Raw genomic sequence first — 22,972 nt, 5'->3', positions numbered from 1 at the left:
TTCCGCGCTGCTGGAGCACGATTTCTGTTCTCATCCTGAAGCAAAGTTCTTAACCTGAAGCACAATTTCTGGGTTAGCGGAGTCTGTAACCTGAAGCGTATGTAACCTGAAGCATATGTAACCCGAGGTACCACAGTACTTCAGGATCCTGCAGCCACAACAGCCAAGCAGATGCCTATAGGAAGCCCACAAGAAGGACCCTCAGCGCAATAGCACTGACCCCGTTCCTAAGTCCCAGCAACTACAGTCCCTATGATTCTTTGTTTAAAGTGGTATGGTGCTGCTTCAAATGTATAGATGCCGCCCTCCCAAATGGGTGAGACTTTTCCTCTGCTGTCCCAATGGGCATGAGATCTAATGGGTTTGAGTGAAAGCAGAGCAGATTTTAGCCGAACATTAGGAAGAACCTCTTTACAGTAAGGGCATTTCAACAATTAACCAGACTCTGTGTGTGCAGATGGCTTTCCCTCACTGGAAGTCTTCAAGCTGTGCCTGGAGAACCCCCTGTTGGAAATGGCTTGGGCTGGTCCTGTGGAGGAGTGAGATGGGTTGTCTAATCCAACTTGCTGCTTTCTGCAAGAAATTCAGTCTAGAGCATTCATCCTGTTAGGAATGAAGCTGAAAATCTCAGAGAACTAGAACCAATCCCTCTTCCCAGGGAACTCAAGTGAAGACGGTTGGAATATCATTATTTTTATAGCAAATGTCAGATTATGATGATTCTTCCCATCACCACCCGTTACATTTGCAAGAATAAAGTGCATTAAAATAAAATAAAATCGAGGCGATCTTAAGCTTCGTATTTTAACTTATGTATGTTTTTTAAGTAGGGCCATGAATCCCCCCCCCCCATTTTAGCATTACCATTATTATTTATTACATTTCTTAGTTGCTTTACTCGCAACCAAAGAAACATACAGACAATAACCTCCCCGACCCAATACGGTACATTACAACCAAAAGGAAAGAGATATGCACTTATTTATCATTTTATAGCGTGACCTTTCAGGTCTCTCTCTCTCTCTCTCTGTAGTTTTTTGTAAAACAAACAAACAACCGAGCCGGGTATTAAATTGCATGAAATAAATAAATAATATATGAAACGGGGGAAAAAACAACAACTGCCCAGTGCCTTGCGAGGTAGGCTGGGGCTCACACAGATACCCATATCCAGCTTCCCGGGGATTAAAGGCAAGGATTTGAACCTGGCTCCCTGCGTAGCCTCACTCTGAAGAGAGGCCCCAGCAAGGGTCCCCGCCCGCCCCCCCCCCGTTCCATCTCAGCCAATCCCTTGGCCCGCCCACCCCGTCCTCCTGCGGTTGCGTCCTCGGAGCCCGCTTCGCGCGCGTTTGTCCGCAGGCGGCTGCCGTAGCGAGCAGGGCGCGCGCGTGCCTGGCGCCGCCACCACCACCACCGCCGCAGCGGAAGCTCCTCCCACTTTCCCCTTCCTCCTCCTCCTCCTCCCTCCCCTCGCCCGCGGCGGCATCTGGCCGGTGAGTCGGTCCGTCAGTCCCGTCGGTGAGCGAGCGAGCGAGCGAGCGTCGGGCTGCGTAGGCGCGAGAGGAGAGCGGAGGGCCGAGCGACGCCGAGACTCCCGACTCGCCATGGCGGCCGAGCTGAGCGACATGGCGGAGCCTCCCCCGCTGGGGGTGCCGCCGCCGCCGCCGCCGCCTCCCTCTTCATCCGGCGCTGAGGAGGCCGAGAGCGAAGCCTCCCCTTCGGCCGAGATGGAGGCCGAGCCGTCGCCGTCGCCGCCGCTGCTGCTGCTGCCGCCGCCGCCTCAGCCCCTCCTGAGCGGCGGCGAAGGCGCGGAGAGCATGTCGGAGCCGAGCCCTCAGAGCGCCAGCCAGGCGGGCGACGGCGACGACGAGGACGAGGGCGACGACGAGGAGGAGGAGGACGACGACGACGACGAGGCCGAGGCCGGCAGCAGCGCCGGGTCCTCCTCCTCCTCCTCCTCCTCCTCCTCCAGCGGCTGCTGCAGCGACGAGACCCGCTCGCTCAGCCCCGGAGGCAGCGAGGCCGACGCCAAGGCCGGCCCGGGAGGAGGAGCAGGAGGCGGAGGGAGCGCGGGCAGCGGCGGCGGCGGTGGCGACGGGCCCGGGGGCAGCGGAGGAGGCGGAGGCCCGGCAGCGGCCGGAGCGGCGGCGGGAGGCGGAGGCCCGAGCGGCGGCGGCGGCGGCGGCGGCGGCGGGTGCAACAGCAGCTCCAGCGGAGGAGACGAAGGTTACAGCACCGGGAGCGGAGGAGGAGGAGGAGGTGGAGGAGGAGGAGGGAGCGGCGGCAGCAGCACCTGCAGCGCCTCGTCGGCAGGCCGGAGGGGCAGCCTCGAGATCTCCTCCGACGGGGAGCCGCTCAGCCGCATGGACTCCGAAGACAGGTCGGTTGGCGGGGGGGGGGGGGAGAGGGCCCGCCCGCTCTCAAGTTTAGGGGGCCCCGGGGTGCAAGTCATCACAGTGGGGACTCGTGGGAAAGGCCGGGCCAGGATGTTGGGGTGTGTGCCCCAGTCCCTTGAAATGTTAATTTAGCCTTTAAAAATCAGCACGCAAACTCTTAAAAGCGGATTACGCTCCCGGCCCAACGCCAACCCTCAGCATCTTTTCGCTTCCACCCCACCCCGCTCCATTTTTTTTTGCGATGCCCCCTTCCAGTCGTCTCCCATCTTTGTTCCAGGTTCAAAAGTTCCAGAAGTTAAGCTGCGGCTGCCTCACTTGGCAGGACTTGCCCTTGGCCTGAGCATGGCTCCTCCATCTTGGACAGGGAGGGGGCTTTTCACCTCCCTCTTTTTCTTCCTAGGCATGTACAGCACTGTTGCCCAAACTTGGGTCTCCAGCTGTTTTAGGACTACAGTTCCTATCATCCCTGACCACAGCTTGCTAGACATGATGAGAGTAGTAATCCAAAAACAGCAGGAGAGCCAAGTTTGGGAAACACTGATGTAGAGTAAATCCTGCAAAAGAATTGCTACTTGCTGCCCCAGGTGTGTCAAAAGTATTAAAAGGTTTCATGTGTGCCCATAGTAAGGTAGCACCAACAAGACTCTATCCACCCTAAAATGCCTCTTCCTGTTCTTCCAGGGCAACTGGGCCTTTATATATTGCATATCCCCATCTGTCAGTGAGAGGAACTTTCTATGGTTTTCCTGTTTGTTGGAATGGTTATGGCCTGTTACTACACAAATCCTCCTTTTCCCCCATCTGGCTAGAAGCCAGGCCCCATATAATCCATTGCTGGTTTGGGAGGAGTTGGTTTAGAGAGCCTTAGACACTCACCTTGTTGTATTCTCTCCCCTCATTTTTTTCTCAGCTCCTACCTTTTTTTACCACACCCTGTTCTAGCAGACATGGCTGTCTTAGCTCTGGAGCTTTTTACATTTTTTTACACTCCTCTCTAAAGTCCTCCTCAAAAAGCAGCTTAGCTTGGGAAGTGTGGAATGGTTTGCACTGTTTCCTCTTCTCCTTTACTCGCCCTTTAAGGGAGCAGCAAACACCTAATTGTGTGTATCAGCCGTGAAACTAACAAGCATATCTTGTAAAATTTACTAACACAAGTGGGTTTATGCAGCTTATGAAAACCCAGTTGTGCTTCTGAACAAAAGGGTATGTGTGTAAGAAATGCTTATATTGGCACAACAAGCTTCTGCATGGCCAATGGTTCTTAGTTGTGTTCTCACAAGCGTATGCAGCAGATAGTAACAATCTGTTGGGATTCTGGGCATTTCTTGTAGGTACGTTGTTTTTTATGATACTTGTCTATTAGTATATAGTTTGACATGATTAAAAATAAGTTGTTAAACTAGTCCTTGTGACTATACTATTTTAACTTGCACCTGTTTTTTATTTAGTCACTCTATTAAATGAATAGTAACTGAAGGCAGATTGATTTCAGGCAAACATGCAAGTTGCCGTGTTGAGCCAGTATTTGAATTCTTAAGGCTAGTTCAGTTCCTAGGAGACAGTTGCTGACTAGAAGAAAACTTGAAGCTTATTAGATGCAAAATAGTTTGCATTTAAAAAATAATACAGTCCTGAAATATTAAAGTTCCTTAAAAAAATTACTTCCCTGCAAGCCAGAATTTGCTAGCCTCTAGATTCCATCTATCACATATAAAATCACATTGAATTGTTGAGTAAAGGAGGAATTTATTATGAGATACTAAAGCTTATCTTAGATAATGCTGAAAAAGTATAATTCCATAATTTTTTTAAGTTTTCCCTGTTTCCCCAATCAATTAGTACATAGAAATTAAGTTAACAGTGTCTTTGTGAGTACAGGGATAGGTGCTTTGGCTCATCTCTGGGGTGCCTGCAACAGGAACCCCCCTTTTTTGTTGGGCTACATGGAGGTGGGGACATGGAAATCCTTGGGGGAAGTTGAAGTGTAAGCAAATTTTCCTTTTAATACTTTTACAATATAAAATGCAAACTTACTTAGTGCATAGCTGTGTACTTACTGTTTTCAGTATTTATGAATTTTGCGGAGGAATCCTATTCATATTTACTCAGAAGTAGAGCCAACTCTATTTAATGGTATATACCCTCTGGTTAGCTTGCATAGGACTGCTGCTTCAAAGCACAACTGCTTCAATGACATTTATTTTGTTTTGTCAATGACACTGGTTTGTAAATTCCAAATTGTGGATATGCCCAATAGTAGACAGAAAGAGCAGTACAAACTGCTGAGAACACACATCTTAGTTCTTGCTGTTTTGCACATTTCTTTACACATTTGTCACTTGCGATGTATATTTTTTAGGACCTACCTTACTTCTGTGATATAGGTTGTTTTAAACCATTTCCCACACTAAGTTTCAATTGTTGTATCCCACCCTGGAACCCTTGGATGAAGGGTGGGTAATAAAATATAGTAGTAATACACAGAGCACATTTTGAATAAACTGTGTCTCAAAAGCATTTTGCTATTCAAAAGGAAAAGTATTTAATATTTCCCCCCAAATTTCCAGTTTTACCATTTGAAAAAACTGAATGAAAGAAAAAGCCCTTGGGGAGGGGGCAGGGGTGATAGTGGTGATGGTGATTTATTAAATTTTTATACACACCCTTCATCTGAAGATCTCAGGGCAGTTCACAAGATGGTTCCCCCTCCCTTGAATTTTTCCCACCTTCACATTTCTGTAAGTCGGAAATCTTTCAAAATTTACTCTTCTCTACTTCAGCTCTCTCTGATGGAAATATAATGCATGATGTGCCCTTTGGTGTAAATAAGAGTGGATGGTAGCAGCTCTTTTGGGGCATTGATGACTTACTGCTCAATACTGTATTTGGGAACACTTGTCTCTTCTTGGCACATTTGTGTGATAGCTCAGGACGGCTGAGGCACTACACCTGGCCAGTGCCAGTAGTGGAGGCAATTTCCAATATTTCCCAGGAATGGAGTTGCTGAAAGCAGAAGAGCATGTCCTATTCTGTTAAAATTAATAATACCTCATCTTAAATACAGAACTTTAATATTGATCCCAAATACTAAAAAATTGAGCCAAGTTAAATTCCATTATTATTTTTTCTACAGTGGTGCCCCGCAAGACGAATGCCTCGCAAGACGGAAAACCTGCTAGACGAAAGGGTTTTCCGTTTTGGAGGTGCTTCGCAAAACGAATTTCCTATGGGCTTGCTTCGCAAGACGAAAATGTCTTGCGAGTTCCTGCGGGTTTTTTTCCCTCCCCCCCTTTTTCTAAGCCGCTAAGCCGCTTATCTGCTTATCCGATAAGCCGCTAATAGCGCTAATCCGCTAAGCCGTCAATGGGCTTGCTTCGCAAGAGGAAAAAACCGCCAGACGAAGAGACTCGCGGAACGGATTAATTTCGTCTTGCGAGGCACCACTGTATTTTCATTTCAGTTAATGTTCTGATTATAAATGTTGCATTCTTCCCTGGGTGATATGGAGTCAGCAATTGCCTTTGGAAGTTTTTAATGCTGCATTTATCTAAAGTCAGCAATCAGTTTTAAGGTATAAATTTTTGTTTATAAGAAGCAGCTACTAAGTGGGCACTAAAATCTGCTAAAACAGCTTGCTTGTTTAATGTCCTTTAAACACACATTTATGACTTCATAAAAGCCCCATAGGGCAACAAATCACATAATGAATGTTCAGCAGATTAAATATGCTTGGTGTACTCATCCCGATCTTTTGACGTTCCTGATATCCCTGTGCCTTTATACGTGAGCCATTTTTGATGCAGCTGACAGCTAGGTGGGTTTTGCTTTATAACCGTGAGGAACCCAACATCAAAACAGACAACCAAGATTGAATTCTTTAATGGTCTTCTTCAAGTATGATGCATTTAAAGGTGCAAACACTTGATTTTTTTTTTGTGTCGGCTTTACTGGCATTCAGCAGCTCATCTTTATCCTGCACATATTCCAATCTTCATTGAACATTTGTTGTGATAAAGTTAAAAGACTCCATGTGCTGTTCCATCCGTTTTTCCTCCTCTGTCTTTAACTTCTTAGAGTTTTCATTATGTTCTACAGTATGACAGTCGTACAGTCTGTTCGACTTCCAAAAATGTTCAACAACCAAGGCGTGGCTTCCAATTGACTTCAGGAGCTTCCTGCAGTCAATAGAAGCCGCGTCAGATGTTTGGGTTCCAAAGAACGTTTGCAAACCAGAGCGCTCACTTGCAGGTTTGCGGCATTCAGGAGCCAAAACGTTCAAGTCCCAAGGCATTCGAGATCCAAGGTACGACTGTACAATGGTTACAGACTAGCAGATGGAGATGGCTGTAAAAATGAAGGCTTCTTCGTGTGTTTTATGTATACTTCAAGTGCATGTACATGCATGTGCCTTTAAAAAAAACCATTAAACTCTTTTGAAACTACAAATTAAAAACAACAAACCCAGATGCAGAGAGTGAGTTACTAATGTAAGTAGCTTACATACATGCCTTCTGAGCTTCACTTGCTCTTCATTAATAATCTAATTTCCAATTATAGATCTTAATGAAAGTTAACTTTATTATAGACATTGAAAGCTCTGATGTGTGGCAGCTTGGTGTCTTAGTATTTCAGATAAAAGTGGTATACATGGCTCGGAATCTTTTAGCCTTTATATGTGCCACAACCCCATCAAAAACAGCTTACTAAGTTTTGGGGAAACTTAGGTTATGCTGCAGTATAGCATGGAGTTTCCTGAAGGAGTTCAGACTGCTTGAATAAGAATAAGAATCATTGGTTTGTATTCTCTGAACTAATCTTCCCTGTAGGCCCACTTTACCTCTGGGCCTCCCTGAAACTTTTGGTTTGAGCTGAATGTTTTCCTGTAAGTGAGCTGATCCCAAATACAAAAACATAACTTGGCACAACTGAGCCTAAAATGATTGAGTTACCATAATCATTTGCAGAGGCTACTGTACTGTCATTTCTCTATCTGTGGTTAAAATGGCGTAGAATCCTTATCCATTGCATCTTCACAGTAATAAATGGCAATCGTTGCCCCAGTGCATTCATGGAAGAACTGGGAATGGATTTATACTTTAGTCGTTCTAAGGGCCTCTAGAGATGGTGCTGTTGCTCTCAGACCTTGTATGTAGCAAGAGAGGTCAAAGGTTCATGTTCTCCCTTAGAAAAGACATTGACTACATGAGTGGTGTCACATTTATTTTAAATAACTGTTTTCCTGATGCTACTGTTATTTTCTCTGTGAGTGAAGGAGTTGGGGAATCTACCATTTGGGGACCAGTGTTAGTCATGCAGCAAAAACTTATTTATTCTTTTTTTTTTTTAATATATTTTATTAAGGGTTTTCTTGTTTTACAGTGTAAGTGTAATGCCTCGTGTATTTTTTTTCCCCCGTATAACATTTTTACAAATCCATTTCATTTGTTGAGGCATTAGGGGGAGAAGAAAAAAGAAAATAAAAAAAAAGAAGAAAGGAGGGTGGAAGGAGGGGAGATGGATGGGGGTGGGGTGGGGTAGCGGTGTTTCTATTATGCTTAATGTATGTAGTTTGGTGTCAGCGTGCTTGTGTTGTTCACTTGTGTTCCTTTGGTGGTGAGAGAGGTTGGGGTTGGCCTAGGATGTGATTGTTTGTTTGTGATTGGCTGTGGTGATCTTTGTTTTCGTGTGTGAGTGAGGTGGGTGGGTGTTTTGGATCAAGTTAGCCATATTGATTTGTATGCTGTTGGTGGATTATTGTCATAAAACTTATTTATTCTTAACAGTGAACAATGAATAAATTGCCTTTAAAATGTCAGGAATATAGATAATGAAGCAAGATACTTAAATAATGTACTTTTCCGTGTATTAGACGAGGTTTTTTTTTTACTGCTAAATAAAGTTTAAAATGGGTGGGGTTCGTCTTATACGTGGGTAGCACAGAGGGGGGACAGGCGATTGGTTGTATCCGCCAGCAGGATCTAGCGATTGGGTGGGTGAATGGTGTCTGCTGCAAGGGCTGCTTTGGATTGGCTGCTGCTTTGTCAGTTGGGTGGATTATTTGTGGATGTGGCAAGGGCTGCTTTGGATTGGCTGCTGCTTTGGCAATTTGGCTTGCATTGCTTGCGATAGTTAGTGTTTGCCAGTTGGGTGAGTGATAGTTGATTCGGCAGTCTCCCCCCCCCCCAGCTCATTTTCTTAAATTTGAGGCCTCCCTAAATAAGTGGCACCTTATACATGGGGGCCTCTTATAGATAGAAAAGTATGGTATACTGAAGTAGAAAGTGATTTTTTTATATTTTAACTTCCATTATTAGTACCGGCTTAGTGTTCAATGAATGATTGGCCTGACATTTCCTACACCAAAGTATCTTTCTTGTGCTTCAAATTGCCCATTTGAGAACCTTAATTCATTTGACAATGAAGATTTAGCAAGGGAAGATAACTCATGTTTTATGTAGTTTTTGAATGCTTTTTCTTGTATGTTCAACAGTACTCTTATAAAGCAAATGATTCTGTCATATGTACTAATCCAAAAAACCCAAAGACCAGTTAGCTAAGAGGAGCTAAGTATATACAGGAGCATAAAATAGATTTAAGACCAGAAGAACCTTGTCTCTTCAGTTTGTAAACCTGTGATTTTCACAGTTGTGTTCATTACTGCATGATAATGAATGATTAGAATCATGGAATTTTAGAGTTGGAAGGGACCACAAGGGCCATCTAGTTCAACTCTCTGCAATGCAGGAATCTTTTGCCCAATGTGGGGTTCGAACCCTTGACCCTGAGATTGAGTCTTATGATCTGCAAAACTGAGCTATCTGAGGATATGTAACAGCAGTATAAGGGAAATTTGAGTGTTCTGAGATGTACACATTTGTGATGAATATGTCTATGCATATGACCAGGTGGGGAAACGTTTTGGGGGGTTTTTTGATGACACATATGTGAAATGTACTTCTATGTAAGAATCAGAACTGTCTAGTGAGTCAAACCCTCTGCAGTGCAGGAACCTACCATGGGGCTCAAACCCACGAACCTAAGAGTTTCATGCTCTACCAGCTAAGAAGTAATGTTCATCCTTTTTTAATCTACATTTGAGTGCTTCAGCAGAGTGACATGAATGTAAGTTGCTGTCTTAACAACCTTAATCCTTTTGGCTAACTGGTTTAGAGACCACAGAGTGCAAAGAAGTTCTGGTGCCATCAGCTTGCAGCAATCAGATGTCTTCAGCAGAGGCTGCTATCTCCGCAAACCTTGTTCCTTTCTCAATAACATTTACATTTAGCTTCACACTGTAAAAGCATCAACATAGACACACAGTTTCTGGAAAAGACCAGTGTGAAGTGAATTAAACATGTGCCGCTCCTATAAATTATGTGGCATGTATAGGAGAGGACAGAACTTTTTCTATAATTTTGCACTCTGCTTTGGAGAAGGGGGACATTGGTTGGAATTCTTCTTGCTGTTTTCTCCAATTCCTAAGAGCAAAGGGAGAACTAAAGGGAGAGCAGTGGTTGTCACTGGCCATGAATAAGCAAAATCCAAATTCATAGAGGCCTGCAAATGCTGCCAACAATGTGGAGATGGTGGGAGGACAAATTCTTTGCTTCCCTTCAAAGGGAACATTCAAAGGAACGCAGAGAGGATTGGCTGTTACCAAGAGAGGAGATAACTTTCTTCATTAGTGAACAAGTCAAGCTCCAACATTTTCTTAACTCACTATCTGATTGTGTACATTATATCAGAAAAGACAAGTGGTTATAAACTTCACTCAGTTCAAACCCCAGCTGGGACTGGCTAATAGGATCTCTAATCTTTACCCTGTCCTTGAACAGCTATCCTGAACTATTTGTCTGTTTCTGGGAACAGCTGAAACCAGAAATTTGGTGCTCACCTCTGAAGTCTTAAATGGCTTGTGCCCTACATATCTATTGTGCTTCCTTCTTCCACATGAACCTGCACAGGTCGTCTTCAAAGGCATTAATCCGAGACCCACATATCTTCTGAAGTTTGTTAGGTTGACTGGAGTTGTGGTGATCCTGGTTGTACTGTTGATTTCCTCCATTTGTTTTCTTATATCAGGTTGAGTTTAATTGTATGCATTTTATGAGTTTTATTTGTTTACAGCCTTGGAAGTCTGAGAGCTGAAGGGTTGCGGACGAGTTTGTCAATTGCTGTTTGGAGAGCTTTACTTAAAATGCAGTTAAATCTTAAAGTGGGACCAAATGGGAATGGAATCCTGGAGTTAGATCTAATGCAGCTCCAAAACAGTCTTGTTTCTTTTTTCTTTCCTCCCTAATAAATTATTTTTGGTGTGCATTTGACCACTCCCTTGACATTTCATTTGGTTGTCATTTAAGCCCTGGACACCAGAAGAAAGAGAGCAGAACTCTCAAAGGATGGCTTTGAAGAGAAGCTCCTGAGCCTTGGGCTCTACAAAACTAGTGTGTGGAATATTATAGTTTAGCTGCTGTTCTGCTATAAACTGCTGAGCTGACCCTTACCAGGGGATGGGTGGATACAGGGCAGTTTCTAAGTGTGAATTCCCAGCTGTGTTTGGGAAAGCTATTCCACTACTAGACTGAATTAAAACTTTTAGATAGATTATTTTATATGCTGCTTGTAAGCTACACCCTCTGCACATGTCCTATGACAGTACCAGTCTTAGCTCAGATTAGTGGGGAACTTAACCTGAGCTGTGCCCTGTCTTTGAGGGCTCTGTCTGAGCAGTGACTAATGTCTAGGACTTGAGATGGGGGGAGGTACAATAGTGCCCAATGTGTTGTTGTTCATTGCCTTCCACATATGTTCCAAGGTGTTGTATGGAATCTGATAAAACAGTAACTAATCAGCACAAATAAAACCAAAATGAATTTCAAACAATACAAAATGGACACATGTGCCAGAGATGAATTCATCCAGCTGGGCAAGCTTGTCAGAACAAACATGTCTTCAGTTGTTTTTTGAAAATGCAGATAATTGCCCCAGTAGGCATGCTGTTCTACAGAATGGGGCATCTACGCTGAAAACCATACTTCAGGTTTCCATAGAAGGGCTACTAATATCTTTGGAACTTGAAGGAGCGTACTGACCTGCTGGGTATGCAAAAGATACGGCAATCATTCAAATAAGCTGCCCCCAAGCTGTATAGGGCTGTATATGTTAGTGTCAAAACTTTGAACTTGGCCTGGTAGCAAATTGGCAACCAGTGCAAATCTCTAAGACTCACTAGATCTTTTTCATGTGTAGAACTGGCAAGCCAAGTGTCCCCATCTTATAACAGTGCAGCTGGTTCTTCCTGCTTAAGTGTAGAACCTGACATTTGTCCCTATTGAAATTCATTTGTTTGTTTGGGCTCAGTTCTCCAATCTGTTAAGGTCTCCTTGAATCCCGGTTCTGTCTTCTACGGCATTAGCTATCCCTCCCAGTTTGGTGTCATCTGCAGATTTGATGAGCATTCCCTTAGTTCAAGCATGGCCAAACTTGGCCCTCCAGCTGTTTTGGGACTACAACTCCCATCTTCCCTAGCTAACAGGACCAGCGGTCAGGGATGATGGGTATTGTAGTCCCAAAACAGCTGGAGGACCAGGTTTGGCCATGCCTGCCTAAGTAATTTATAAAGACAAACTAGCTACGAGCTTAGGACAGAATCCTGTGGCACCCCACTTGTTACTTTTTTCCAGGAGGATGCGGAACCAGCTACAAATCCACCTGAATCCTAGCAGACATCAAAAATACAAAAAAAGTCCATACCTTTGTCAGCATTACGGTGATTGCGGGTGGATGGTAGATCAGAAGCAGAGGTCTGTATGCTGCCCCTTGACCCCATTGGAGCGTGTACAGAACTGGGCTAAGGGAGACCATATGATTCTTAACATAGGCAGATATGTTGTGAATCCAAAAATCTGCATCATGACTTAGGTTAGTGCAATTCTGTGTTGGCTCCCCCTAACCAGCCAAGATACACTTTGGTTGCAAATAGTTGTGTGTGTGCCCATGGAAGGTTTGCATCTCAGGAATACTGTTCTGTGAACAAATCCAGACTGCATGTTGACCTCCAGGGCCGCTGGTGTAATGATCCATCTGTTAGATCTGAAGTGTGCCTTAGGGAAACCTGCCCTGGTCAAACACTTTAGGAAGGAAGGTTTAAAGGCAGAGCATGAAAATACTTAAATATTGTTTAGGTTTTTTTGTATTTATCTGGCATTGTTTTGCAATGTTTTTTCTAATCAGCCATCACAGCATTTATTTAATGAACACTACAGTCATACCTCGGGTTGAAGTAGTTTCAGGTTGAGCATTTTCGGGATGCGCTCTGCAGCGACCCGGAAGTAATGGAGCGTGTTACTTCCGGGTTTCGCCGCATGCACAGACGCTCAAAATGACGTCACGCGCATGTGCAGAAGCAGCGAATCGCGACCCACGCAGACACGGGTTGTGTTCGCTTCGGGATGTGAACGGGGCTCCAGAACAGATCCCGTCTGCATCCAGAGTTACCACTGTACAATGAATATTTTTGTATTTGTTTTTGACTGACCTAGCCACTGCAATTTTAACAAATGCAATACAGGCAGATTTTTAGATGGCAGGCCTTTTCATTACATTTGCCAAAAGGGATTGCTAGGAAGGAAGGAATGAACTGCAGATCTTGAGTGCAGTGTGTTTCTTTCCTTTAATAGAATAAAATACCGTAGCTGTAGCAATACTGTTTCTTATTTCTTATGTGTCCAAAATAAAGCAAGGTGTTATGTGACATAAAGCGTAAAAGCAACAATCACCAAAACATGCCCCAAAGCTTTTACAGTCTTGCATAAGAGGGTGGGGAGAAGGTGCACAAGGAGGCACCTGCAGTGCAGTCCTGTTTCTTCGTACTTGGAAGTAAGCTCCATGGTGATAGTAGTGTTTACTCTCTGTTAAGTGTTTCTGCAATTTTAGCCCAGCCTGAGTTAAATTAATACTATTTCTGAAGTGCCTGGAATGGTATTTGGTTGCTTAGAGATACCTGTTGATGCAGCCTAGAATAGCATTAGCTTTCCCCTCCTGCTGCATCAACTGTTGACTCATGCTAAGCTACTGAGAACACCTAGATCCATTTCACATGTACTACTGCCATCTAGGTGTCCCCCCATCTTATATTTGTGCAGCTAGTTCTTCCTTCCTGAGTGCAGAACTTTACACGGTTTGACACGGTTCCCCTCAATACCTCCATCCAAGTGATTTATAAAGATGTTGAACAAAAATGGGCATGGGATAGCTAGGCCCCGAAAAGACTCAATATGGAGGCCAAATGGCCGAAATATTGGAAAATAATAGAAAAAGATGGAGATAATTGGAAGCTGCAGAGTATGGAGAAAATAAAAGATAAAGTGCGAGATTGGTTACATTATGCTCAGATTAAAGAAGTTTTTAAGTTGGATAAAAAGATAGGATTCCAGGTGGAAAAATCAAAGTTAGAAACAGAACTGTTAGAATCCAGCTCTAAGACACTTTCAAGAATGTATAACATGCTGCTAAAATGGAATACACAGGATGAAACGGTTAAAACAGCTATGATAAAATGGGCACAGGACATAGGGCATAACATTATGTTTGCTGACTGGGAAAAGTTATGGACCACCGGTATGAAGTTTACGGCATGTAATGCCTTGAAAGAAAATATTATGAAAATGATATACAGGTGGTACATGACCCCAGTCAAGCTTGCAAAGATATACCATTTGTCTGATAACAAATGTTGGAAGTGTAAAGAAGCTGAAGGAACATTCTTTCACCTCTGGTGGTCCTGTCCTAGAGTGAAGACCTTCTGGGAAATGATATATAATGAGCTGAAAAAGGTATTTAAGTATACCTTCCCTAAGAAACCAGAGGCCTTCCTTTTGGGCATTGTCGGCTAGAGTGTGCAAAAGAAGGACCGAACTTTTTTTAATGTATGCCACAACAGCAGCAAGGATACTCATCGCTAAAGGCTGGAAAACCCAAGATTTGCCCACACTGGAAGAATGGCAGATGCAACTGATGGACTATATGGAACTGGCAGAAATGACGGGCAGAATCCGAGACCTCGGAGAGGAACTGGTGGAGGAGGAGTGGAAGAAATTTAAGGACTATTTACAAAAATACTGTAAATTGTACGAATGTTAAGAAAGATGTAAGATTCGTAACAATATGGCTCCAATAAATTAGTAACAAGGAATATAAATTTAAATGTAATTGAAAGATAAGACGAATTTTGGATAAAAAATATCCTAGAATTAACTTTTAAAGAATAAGAGTTATTTAAACTCTAAAATTTGAGATTCAATATTGGACAATTATATAATATAAATTGAACTAAGTAAATAATTTGCTAGAAAAATTTATGTGTTTAGAGTGCAGGAACAAGAGATGTGAGGAAGTCCAAAGATGAGAATGAAATGTGGTTAATGAAAAAGAACATGTTTTTATGTATGTTGTTGTTTATTGTTTAAAAATTTAATAAAAAATATTATAAAAGAAAAAAAAATGGGCATGGGATAGAACCCTGCAGCACTCCACTTTTTACTTATTTCCCAGATGACAATGAACTGTTAGTGAGCACTCTTTGGGTTCAGTCAGTCAACCAGCTACAAATCCACCTAACAGTTATCTCATCCAGTCCACATTTTACTAGCTACTTACAAGAATATCATTGGGGAATTTGTCAAAGCCTTACTTTGATACGCTAAGTCCACAGCATTCCCATGATTCACCAAGCTTGTAACTAAAAAAATAAAATATAAAAATTAAGAGATCTGTCTGGCTTGACTTCTTTTTCAGAAACCCATGCTGGGTATTAGTACAGGTGGTGAACATTTTAGGCATGTTCAAATGTTGTGTGATAACTGACATGTGGGTCCTTTTGGACCCAGAAGAGGGAAGAACGGGGAAATGGCCATTGCCTGCAATCACAGTCATTCTTTTCTATGTGCTCAAAGACTGAGCCAATGTGCAGTTGTTTACATATTTCCAGAAATGGCTGTGATGTATAGTATGTGTACATCAGTTTTGTAAAGAATCCCAACAGTTTTTAGTGGTCTGTTGGAGACCAGCAGAGAAAGGGCAAAAAATCTCATTTTCTGTGTTCAGAGGAGGGCTCCCTTTGGCAGCCCATTTTGTTTCTTCTATGCTGGGCACAGTGGAGGGACAGACTACTCCATCCCTTCTCTGCCAACCCACCCACCTGCATGGAGTTCCTTTGTTACACTCCTGGTCCGTGTGGAGCAAAACAAGCCATGATCGTGGGTTTGCATATAATGACAAGCCAAGGCTTGTGGTTTGCTAACTCCTGACATGGAGCCATGGAGTAGTGAAATGGGGACTTTTGAGCAGTTTTAATGAATCACAACTAGTTTTCGCCCTTACTGAGTCAGAACCTACATTTGCCTCATTTATTTGTGTATTGAGATTTGTTAATTTGCGTGCTGGGATTTAGAGTGTTGCCGTTTATGATGAAATAGAAATTTGCTTGAAAACATGAGAAAGTTCATAATTAACTCATTTCTCTCCCCCCCTCTTCCTGTAGCATCAGCAGTACCATAATGGATGTAGACAGCACAATTTCCAGTGGACGCTCAACTCCAGTTATGATGAATGGACAAGGAGTTACAGCTTCATCAGCAAAAAGTATTGCTTATAACTGCTGTTGGGACCAGTGCCATTCTTGCTTCAACTCAAGCCCAGATCTGGCAGACCACATTCGCTCTATACATGTAGACGGCCAGCGAGGAGGGGTTGGTTTACTTTTTCATTGCTCTTCCATGATATTTGTACTGTTTGCATTGAGAGTTAATAACTGCTGCTGCTAAATAAAGTGCCAATCATTTTTGGAAGCCACCTGGTCCTCTAGTGGTCCTCCTCCAGGAGCTCCCCCAGATGACAGACCTCTTCCTTCAGAGGGAGTGCCATTTTGTCTAGAGCAGGCTGAATTCCCAATTCCTGGAAATGCCAGCCGTCCATCAGCATTGCCTCCATCTTGCCTTTATTCAGCTTCCTGTCTTTTGAGAGAGGTGGGGACTTTTCTCTCACTTTGGTGTGTGGACAGTAAGAAACACTTGGAGAAATGTCTGCTGTTTCTTGCTGCCTCCAGACCACTGAACGAGAGAATAGGGGGAAGGGATGTAAACTGACACTTGTCACTAGCAAGTAAGATTTGTAGATGTCTGAAGTTAAGAGATGAATTATCTAATTTGGAATTTTGCAGCTTGATAAAGAGAAGACAGGGAGCAGTGTCTAGGACTGGTTCTCTTTCAAGTTAGTTTGGGTTCCTTAATGTCGCTTTTCTTCTTTTGCACCAGCAGTTTAGATTTTGGTTTTGTAACTTGGAGTTTGGAGACGAGGCAACCTGTTTTTAACATAGCATATATAGAAGTGGAAGAATACATGAAAAGCAAAATTCTCACTTTAAAAGAGGAAAAACATCTGTCTTCATAACCTGAATAATTAAAGCATAGAATCCTTTTCTAGTGTAAGGCTGTTGGACTTCAGCTGCACCAATGGCAGGGGTCTCCACACAAACAAAATGGTAGCTATCTGCAGTTTCTGTGATAGAACAAGGAGATTGTTATCAAATAGAAAATAACGTTTCTCCCTAAATACTCCCCAAGTATTCCATAGTTCTATGAAATATAGTGTAGCCCTTTCTCAGGACTGCTGTTAAGAATGTAAGTGATGCCATTCTTAGCCAGATCAGCAGTCTTACCTAACTGAAGCTCAATCCTGGTAAGTCTGAGAAGTTGTAGCTTGATGGTTTCTGGGTCTAGGAATTGTGTGTTCTTGGTGGAGTTCTGCCCCCACCCCAGGATCATCTTATAGGTAACATATTAAGGTACTGCCTAAATATGGGCATACAGGTTTGTTCAGTATCCTTCATGGTAACCATCAACAGACCTGTGTTTGCTTAATTTAGTTCAGAGGTGGCTAATCAGCAGGCTGTATATGGCCTCCCAAAATTTGTCACACATATATATGTGTACACACACACACACACGTGTATGAATTTTTGACAGACCTCTCCTGCAAGTCCCCTGCTGTTGATTCTGTGGTGTTAAAAGGTTTTTGTGCTCTCTAAGGACTCCCCTCCCCCAGTTTCCTTTTTTAAAAGGGGGGAGGCACATTCACTTTGATGTGGTCATGAGAGTCTTGATGCCCTTGGCTCAAAAAAAGGGTGATGATTATTACCTGCCCTTCACTCTAGGGCTAGCCACCCATGTTTTATATCTTTTTAAAGTTGTCCTTAATCCCATGATTTTTCACATAATTGCTAATTGAATTTTAGAGGTAATGTCCATCACAAATATTTGCTTCCTCTTATGATGAATATTTAGGGTCCCGATGTTAATTTCTTGATTTTGATTTTTATATTCTTCCCATTTTTAAGGAGTTCATTCCATTTATCATGATTTAGCCATGTGGCTGACACAAGTATTAGTCTCTTGCAACAAAAACCATCAATCCTGTGACACCTTAAATACTAATGATTTATTACGGCATCAGTTTTCATGAACTCAAGTTACCAAACTTCCTCAAAAGCCTTTCATAAGGAACTGAGTTGAATGCTGTCCATACATTGTTGGAACAGACTTAGCTTGTGCAGTGGGTCTCAGTCTTCCTTTTGTCCCCCATGCAGCCCTTTGTGCACCTTCAAAATCAGCTCTCAACTGATTTCTCTCAACTTCCGGGTTGGCGCCATCGCCGAATGGCGGACTCCCTCCGAGCTCCCTCCGGAGGGAGCCTGCTCGGCAGGGGCTGGGTTCTACCGCGCCGGCGACGCGGGGACCCTCAAAAACCATGGGCGCTGAAACCCATGGGCATGGTGACTCGGCGGGCACCGCCCCCCCCTTACCACGCGAAGGAGCCTTTTTAAAGGCTACGGAGCGGGTGACAGGGGGGTGGTGGTGCTGTGAGTTCTCCGCTTCCCCTGCCGAGTGAAGCCGCATGCCATTTGGCGGAGAGCGCTGACTTCTTCCATTGAAAATCTGGACTCAAAAGAATAACCCGTGAGTAATTGGAACTTGGATTAAAAAGGGGAACAAATTTTTTCTTAAATTCGGAGCGAGCGGGGGAGGTGCAAAAAGGAAGTCAGCCTCCCCCCTGTTGTAGAGGAGCTAAAGCAAAGGACCTGACAACTAAGATCGAGTGCAACCTTTTTTTTTTTGATAAAGTTATTAATTTCGCAATGGAAAATTATAGCTGGGCTGGAGGAGAAAAGTGGAATGTGAATTAAAATACAACCCCCCCCCCCGAAAAACCCCGGGAGCGATCCGTGAGAGCGCCGGGAGAGGAGAAATAGAGGTTTTGACAGCTGTCAAAGGAGCTGCCAAAACTGAAGAACAAAAAGAGAACTTTGTTACGAGGACTTTGCTGGTTACATTTGTTATAAATTGGATATAAACTGTTTAAAACAAGGAATAATAAGTTACTTTGACTGGTGGGTGTGATCGGGAAGGAAACTGAGTTATTATAATCCCTCTAGAGGAGCTGTGGGTCATTACAAGTATTGCTGGCATGGAATTTGAATCGGACTTTTTATCTCCTGGGAAACTGCAGAAATGGAACACTATTTTGTCTACAGAGGTCTACACACTAAAGGAGACAATAGATTTATCTATTGAGGAATGGAAGGGACTTGATGTAATGTTTTGTTCCTGAATAACAAAGCCTCTGTAGAGGAATTACAAGCTTTTTGGAATTAGAACATTTGTGCAGGAGAGCAGGGAAAAAAAAAAAAAAAGAGGAGAAGAGAGAACAACAAGAACAACAAGAAGAACAAGAACTGGACAAAGTTGGAAGATAGACCCCTTCCAAGATTGGACATTCGAAATCAAAAATGACCAAAAGACGGCAAAGACTATTAAAAAGACGGCAAAGTGGACTGGTGAAGGACTATGGCTTAGATGTGGGAGCTCCAGGACGACAGTAGACATTGACGGACATTGGGAACGCAACCGGGAAAGGGGGGAGGGAAATTTGGAATCCAAAGGGTGTTAAATTACATTTTATTCTTTTTTCTATTTTTTTTATGTTAATCTGTATTGTATACTAAAGAGGGGAACTCGTGGAAGGGAACAGGTCGATTTTAGGGGATGGGAAAATATTTTTTAAATTGGGTTAATGATAATAATTTTAAAACTTGGGGTAAGAATTTGCTGAATCTATTTGAAAGAATTGGAATGCAAGAGGGGGAGGGGAGGGGAAGTCCTGGAAAGATGACATTGAAAATAAGGCCTTAAATTTGGATGTTTTTCTTTTCTGTTATATTTGAAATTTTTAAATAAATATTATTAAAAAAAAACCACAAAATCAGCTCTAGAGGGTTTTTCGTGTCTTTTTAATAAAGCTGTTGATAGTGGACTGTGTCAGTTCCTTGGATTGTGATTGTCCAGTCCTCAAACTAGAAATTTACCAGCATCCTTAATCTTTATAACCTGCTGGTGGTTCTCTTCTGTTTGCACGTTTTCTGTTCTCTTAGCTCAAAAGTTTTTGTTTTTTTTAAAATGCACATTCTTTCCCAACAGAAATCTGTCATGTTTTCTAACACCAAATTGAATTACAGCTGTAGAAAGCATTAGAGGAAACAATTTCACACTTCACTTGAGAGTTTTAACAGTTGAACTGAGAGTGTACTTGAGTTTGGATATTAAAATCATGCAATAGGTGAACGTTCACCCAGCTTAATGGCTGTGTTTTCTTTTACTAGGTATTTGTCTGCTTATGGAAAGGATGCAAAGTCTATAACACCCCATCAACAAGTCAGAGCTGGTTGCAGCGGCATATGCTGACGCACAGTGGTGACAAACCATTTAAGGTAAGATATATTTTGGAATATTGTGGATAGCTCGTGATCATCCTAACTAGTTTAAATTTGGTGGCTGTCCATTGCCTGTGTCCACATCAACTTCTGACCTCAGTTTGAGGGCAGTCAGCATCCGAACCCTCACCCCAGCCCATGTTATTCTGAACCAGATCCTACTGTCTATTTGATTCCATGAAAAGTTTCTATTTTGGTTTGCTTCAAGTAGAACCAATATCTCTTCTATAGTCTTAATTTCTCTTAAATTTAATTGCCCAGTTCTCCCCACGTAGTCCTATGCATGCAGTTCTGCCTGTGCAGATAGCCCTGAGGGTGGAAAAGACACATTTCTGAAGATCTTTATCCTTTTTTATTTCATGACTACATTTCCCAGTAGTTGTGTGTATCACTACCATGGGCACCACATGCAGCCACTCATTTGCAGCCTATCTAATCAGGCCACTTAACTCATGTGATTTTGCAGTTTGGGGATTATTCAGTCAGACTAGATTACTCAGATGCCATTTCTAGAATAGGAATTGAACTCACTTTCAGACTTACTCTCATTCTCATTTAGATTAAGTGTGCAATTTAGGATAAGCATACAATGGTGTTTTTTTTTAATACAAAAAATGTTCTAAAAATGTAAAGATGTTTGCGTTTAGCTGTCTAACTTAAAGCGAGAGCTTTGTAAAAGATAAGTCTTAAATGCAGACACTCATCTTCACAAGCGACCATGTTTGGATGATCACATATTGGCTTGATAAGCAAAGACACGAACAAGTCTTTTGGACACAGCCCATTTCCTCTTCTGTTCACATGAGCGAGTGAGCAAACCGAGAAGTCTTCTGTTAAGTACTGCTTCCTGTTTAATTTGAACTGGGCAACTATGGTTAAGGTTTTTGGATATGAAGTCATGGCTTGAACTTGTCTTAATAGTTTGGCTTGATGTAGAGCTGTTAAATACAGTTTTCTGATTCAAATGAAATGAGAAAGTATTCTTGAACTTCCTGATAGTTCTACTTTTTTTGGAATGCTTTTAATGTATATTTTTTCAAATATTGAACCTCTTCAGGGTTTTCTTAATAGTGAAGTGGTACGGAAATGTGGTTGATGGAATTGTTGTCTTCCTCCACAAAGGGAGCACTGAAGGAGCTATGTGCATGCCCACAAGATTCATTCATATTTGTGTTTTAAGCCAAAAGATTATTGTCCAAACCAATTTGGGGTGGTGTTTTGTTAACCTTCAGGTCTGAAAACATCAATATCAAGTTTGGGAGGAGCAAAAATATGCTGCTGTAGGCTAAGGGCAATATCCAGCTAAACAGTTTTGCTAGTTCAAGCGCTTTGGGATGTACAGTGGTACTTCCCTTCCTTCTCCCCACATGCCCCCTGAATCTGTTCTGGAGGGTTGTTGGGAAACCCAAAACAGATTTTGGGGGAGGGGAAGTTCCTTTGCGCAGCTGAAAATGCTTGTGCTAGGAAATCTGTAAGGTTGGACGATACCCCAAAACTTTAACTAAGCTTCAGGAAAATTCGGCTTAGCAACACCTTCAGCCTTGATTTGGTTTTCAGTATAAAATGATTTTCAGTTAGTAGGTAGATAGCACATTCTGTTGTGGCATTGGGGTCCTCTGCTCAGGTTAAATAAACTTAGCTTGTGTGTGAGATGGTATATTAAATGCATATAAAGTTAGGAGCAGGTTAGGGTGGGGGGGCTGGTATAATACTAATACTAGATTGGAGGTTCTCCTAACAATGTCACTTTTGGAACCCAAGCAGACAAAATTATATTTCTTCTATCCAAAGAAAACATTTCAGCACAAATGAGAATTCAAAATATTCCTTACTGAGAAACCTTCAGGGAGTAGTAAGGATATGCGTAGCAGCTTTTACTTATCTACTGTATTGACGTTTTTTCTCAGCAGCTTGATGTTATTCAAGGGCAACATGCCCTCAGTATCCTTGAACAGCAGACTGCTTGACGTAGTCTGTTCGCTCATACTGGTCTTTGTAATGTCTGCAATTTTTGATGCATATGGTTGGGGCTGGCTCATGTTGCTTGTTTGGAACATAACCACCTAATCCACTTTAACCACAGTACTCAATGAAATGTGTAGAAAGGAGCCTTAAATTGACTGTAATAAAATTTTCTTTAATAGTTAGTTTTCTTTAAGGTTTCTTCCTTGGTCAGGAGAACAAGTATTTTACCCATGTGAAATACTCATAGGAATGGATGGTGGTTGTGTAGCATGCAAGAAAATTGTCCCTTGCCCATGATGTGATTTCAGGATTTTTTAAATTAGAACAAGGCGTATGTTTGCATGGTATAATTGGAATGGATTGAGTGCTCGAGTATTTGGAGGTCAGCTTTGATTCAACTATCATTCCTTGTTAACACACACAGATCTGCATTAGGGACATCCAGGGAATAGGAAATTCTTTTTGAAATAAGCACTTTTAAATGTGTTGCCTGAATTTGTTGTTCCGTTGTTAAAGGAGCAGCACTGCAAAGTGAGAATGAATCGGTAGCTTCCTTATGATGCCTTAATTGAGCGTTTCTGATTTTGTATTTCTTAGTGTGTCGTTGGAGGGTGCAATGCGAGCTTTGCGTCTCAGAGTGGGCTGGCTCGTCACGTGCCAACACACTTCAGCCAGCAGAATTCTTCAAAAGTTACCAACCAGCCAAAGGCTAAAGAAGAATCTCCTTCTAAAGCTGGAATGAACAAAAGAAGGAAGTTAAAGAACAAGCGGAGGCGCTCTTTACGTA

General features: G+C 42.6%; 1 protein-coding gene across 3 annotated transcripts in view; it reads left to right on the top strand.

The window, feature by feature from the left end:
- The first annotated feature begins 1,348 nt into the window (after positions 1-1,348).
- AEBP2 (AE binding protein 2) overlaps positions 1,349-22,972 on the top strand; it is a 38,224-nt gene continuing 16,600 nt past the window's right edge. For 2 of the 3 annotated variants that reach the window (XM_081879982.1, XM_081879983.1), the window contains exons 1-4: positions 1,349-2,380; positions 15,937-16,144; positions 20,110-20,217; positions 22,783-22,969. In XM_081879982.1, coding sequence (XP_081736108.1) covers positions 1,605-2,380; positions 15,937-16,144; positions 20,110-20,217; positions 22,783-22,969 — 1,279 coding nt within the window. In that variant the 5' untranslated portion in view covers positions 1,349-1,604. The remainder of the gene's footprint in view (positions 2,381-15,936; positions 16,145-20,109; positions 20,218-22,782; positions 22,970-22,972) is intronic. The other variant, XM_081879981.1, reaches the window with a different exon arrangement.

This window comes from Podarcis erhardii (assembly GCF_964252035.2).
Source record: "Podarcis erhardii genome assembly, chromosome: 10".
NCBI classification, from domain to species: Eukaryota; Metazoa; Chordata; class Lepidosauria; order Squamata; family Lacertidae; genus Podarcis; species Podarcis erhardii.
This window is presented reverse-complemented; position numbering and strand designations above follow the sequence as displayed.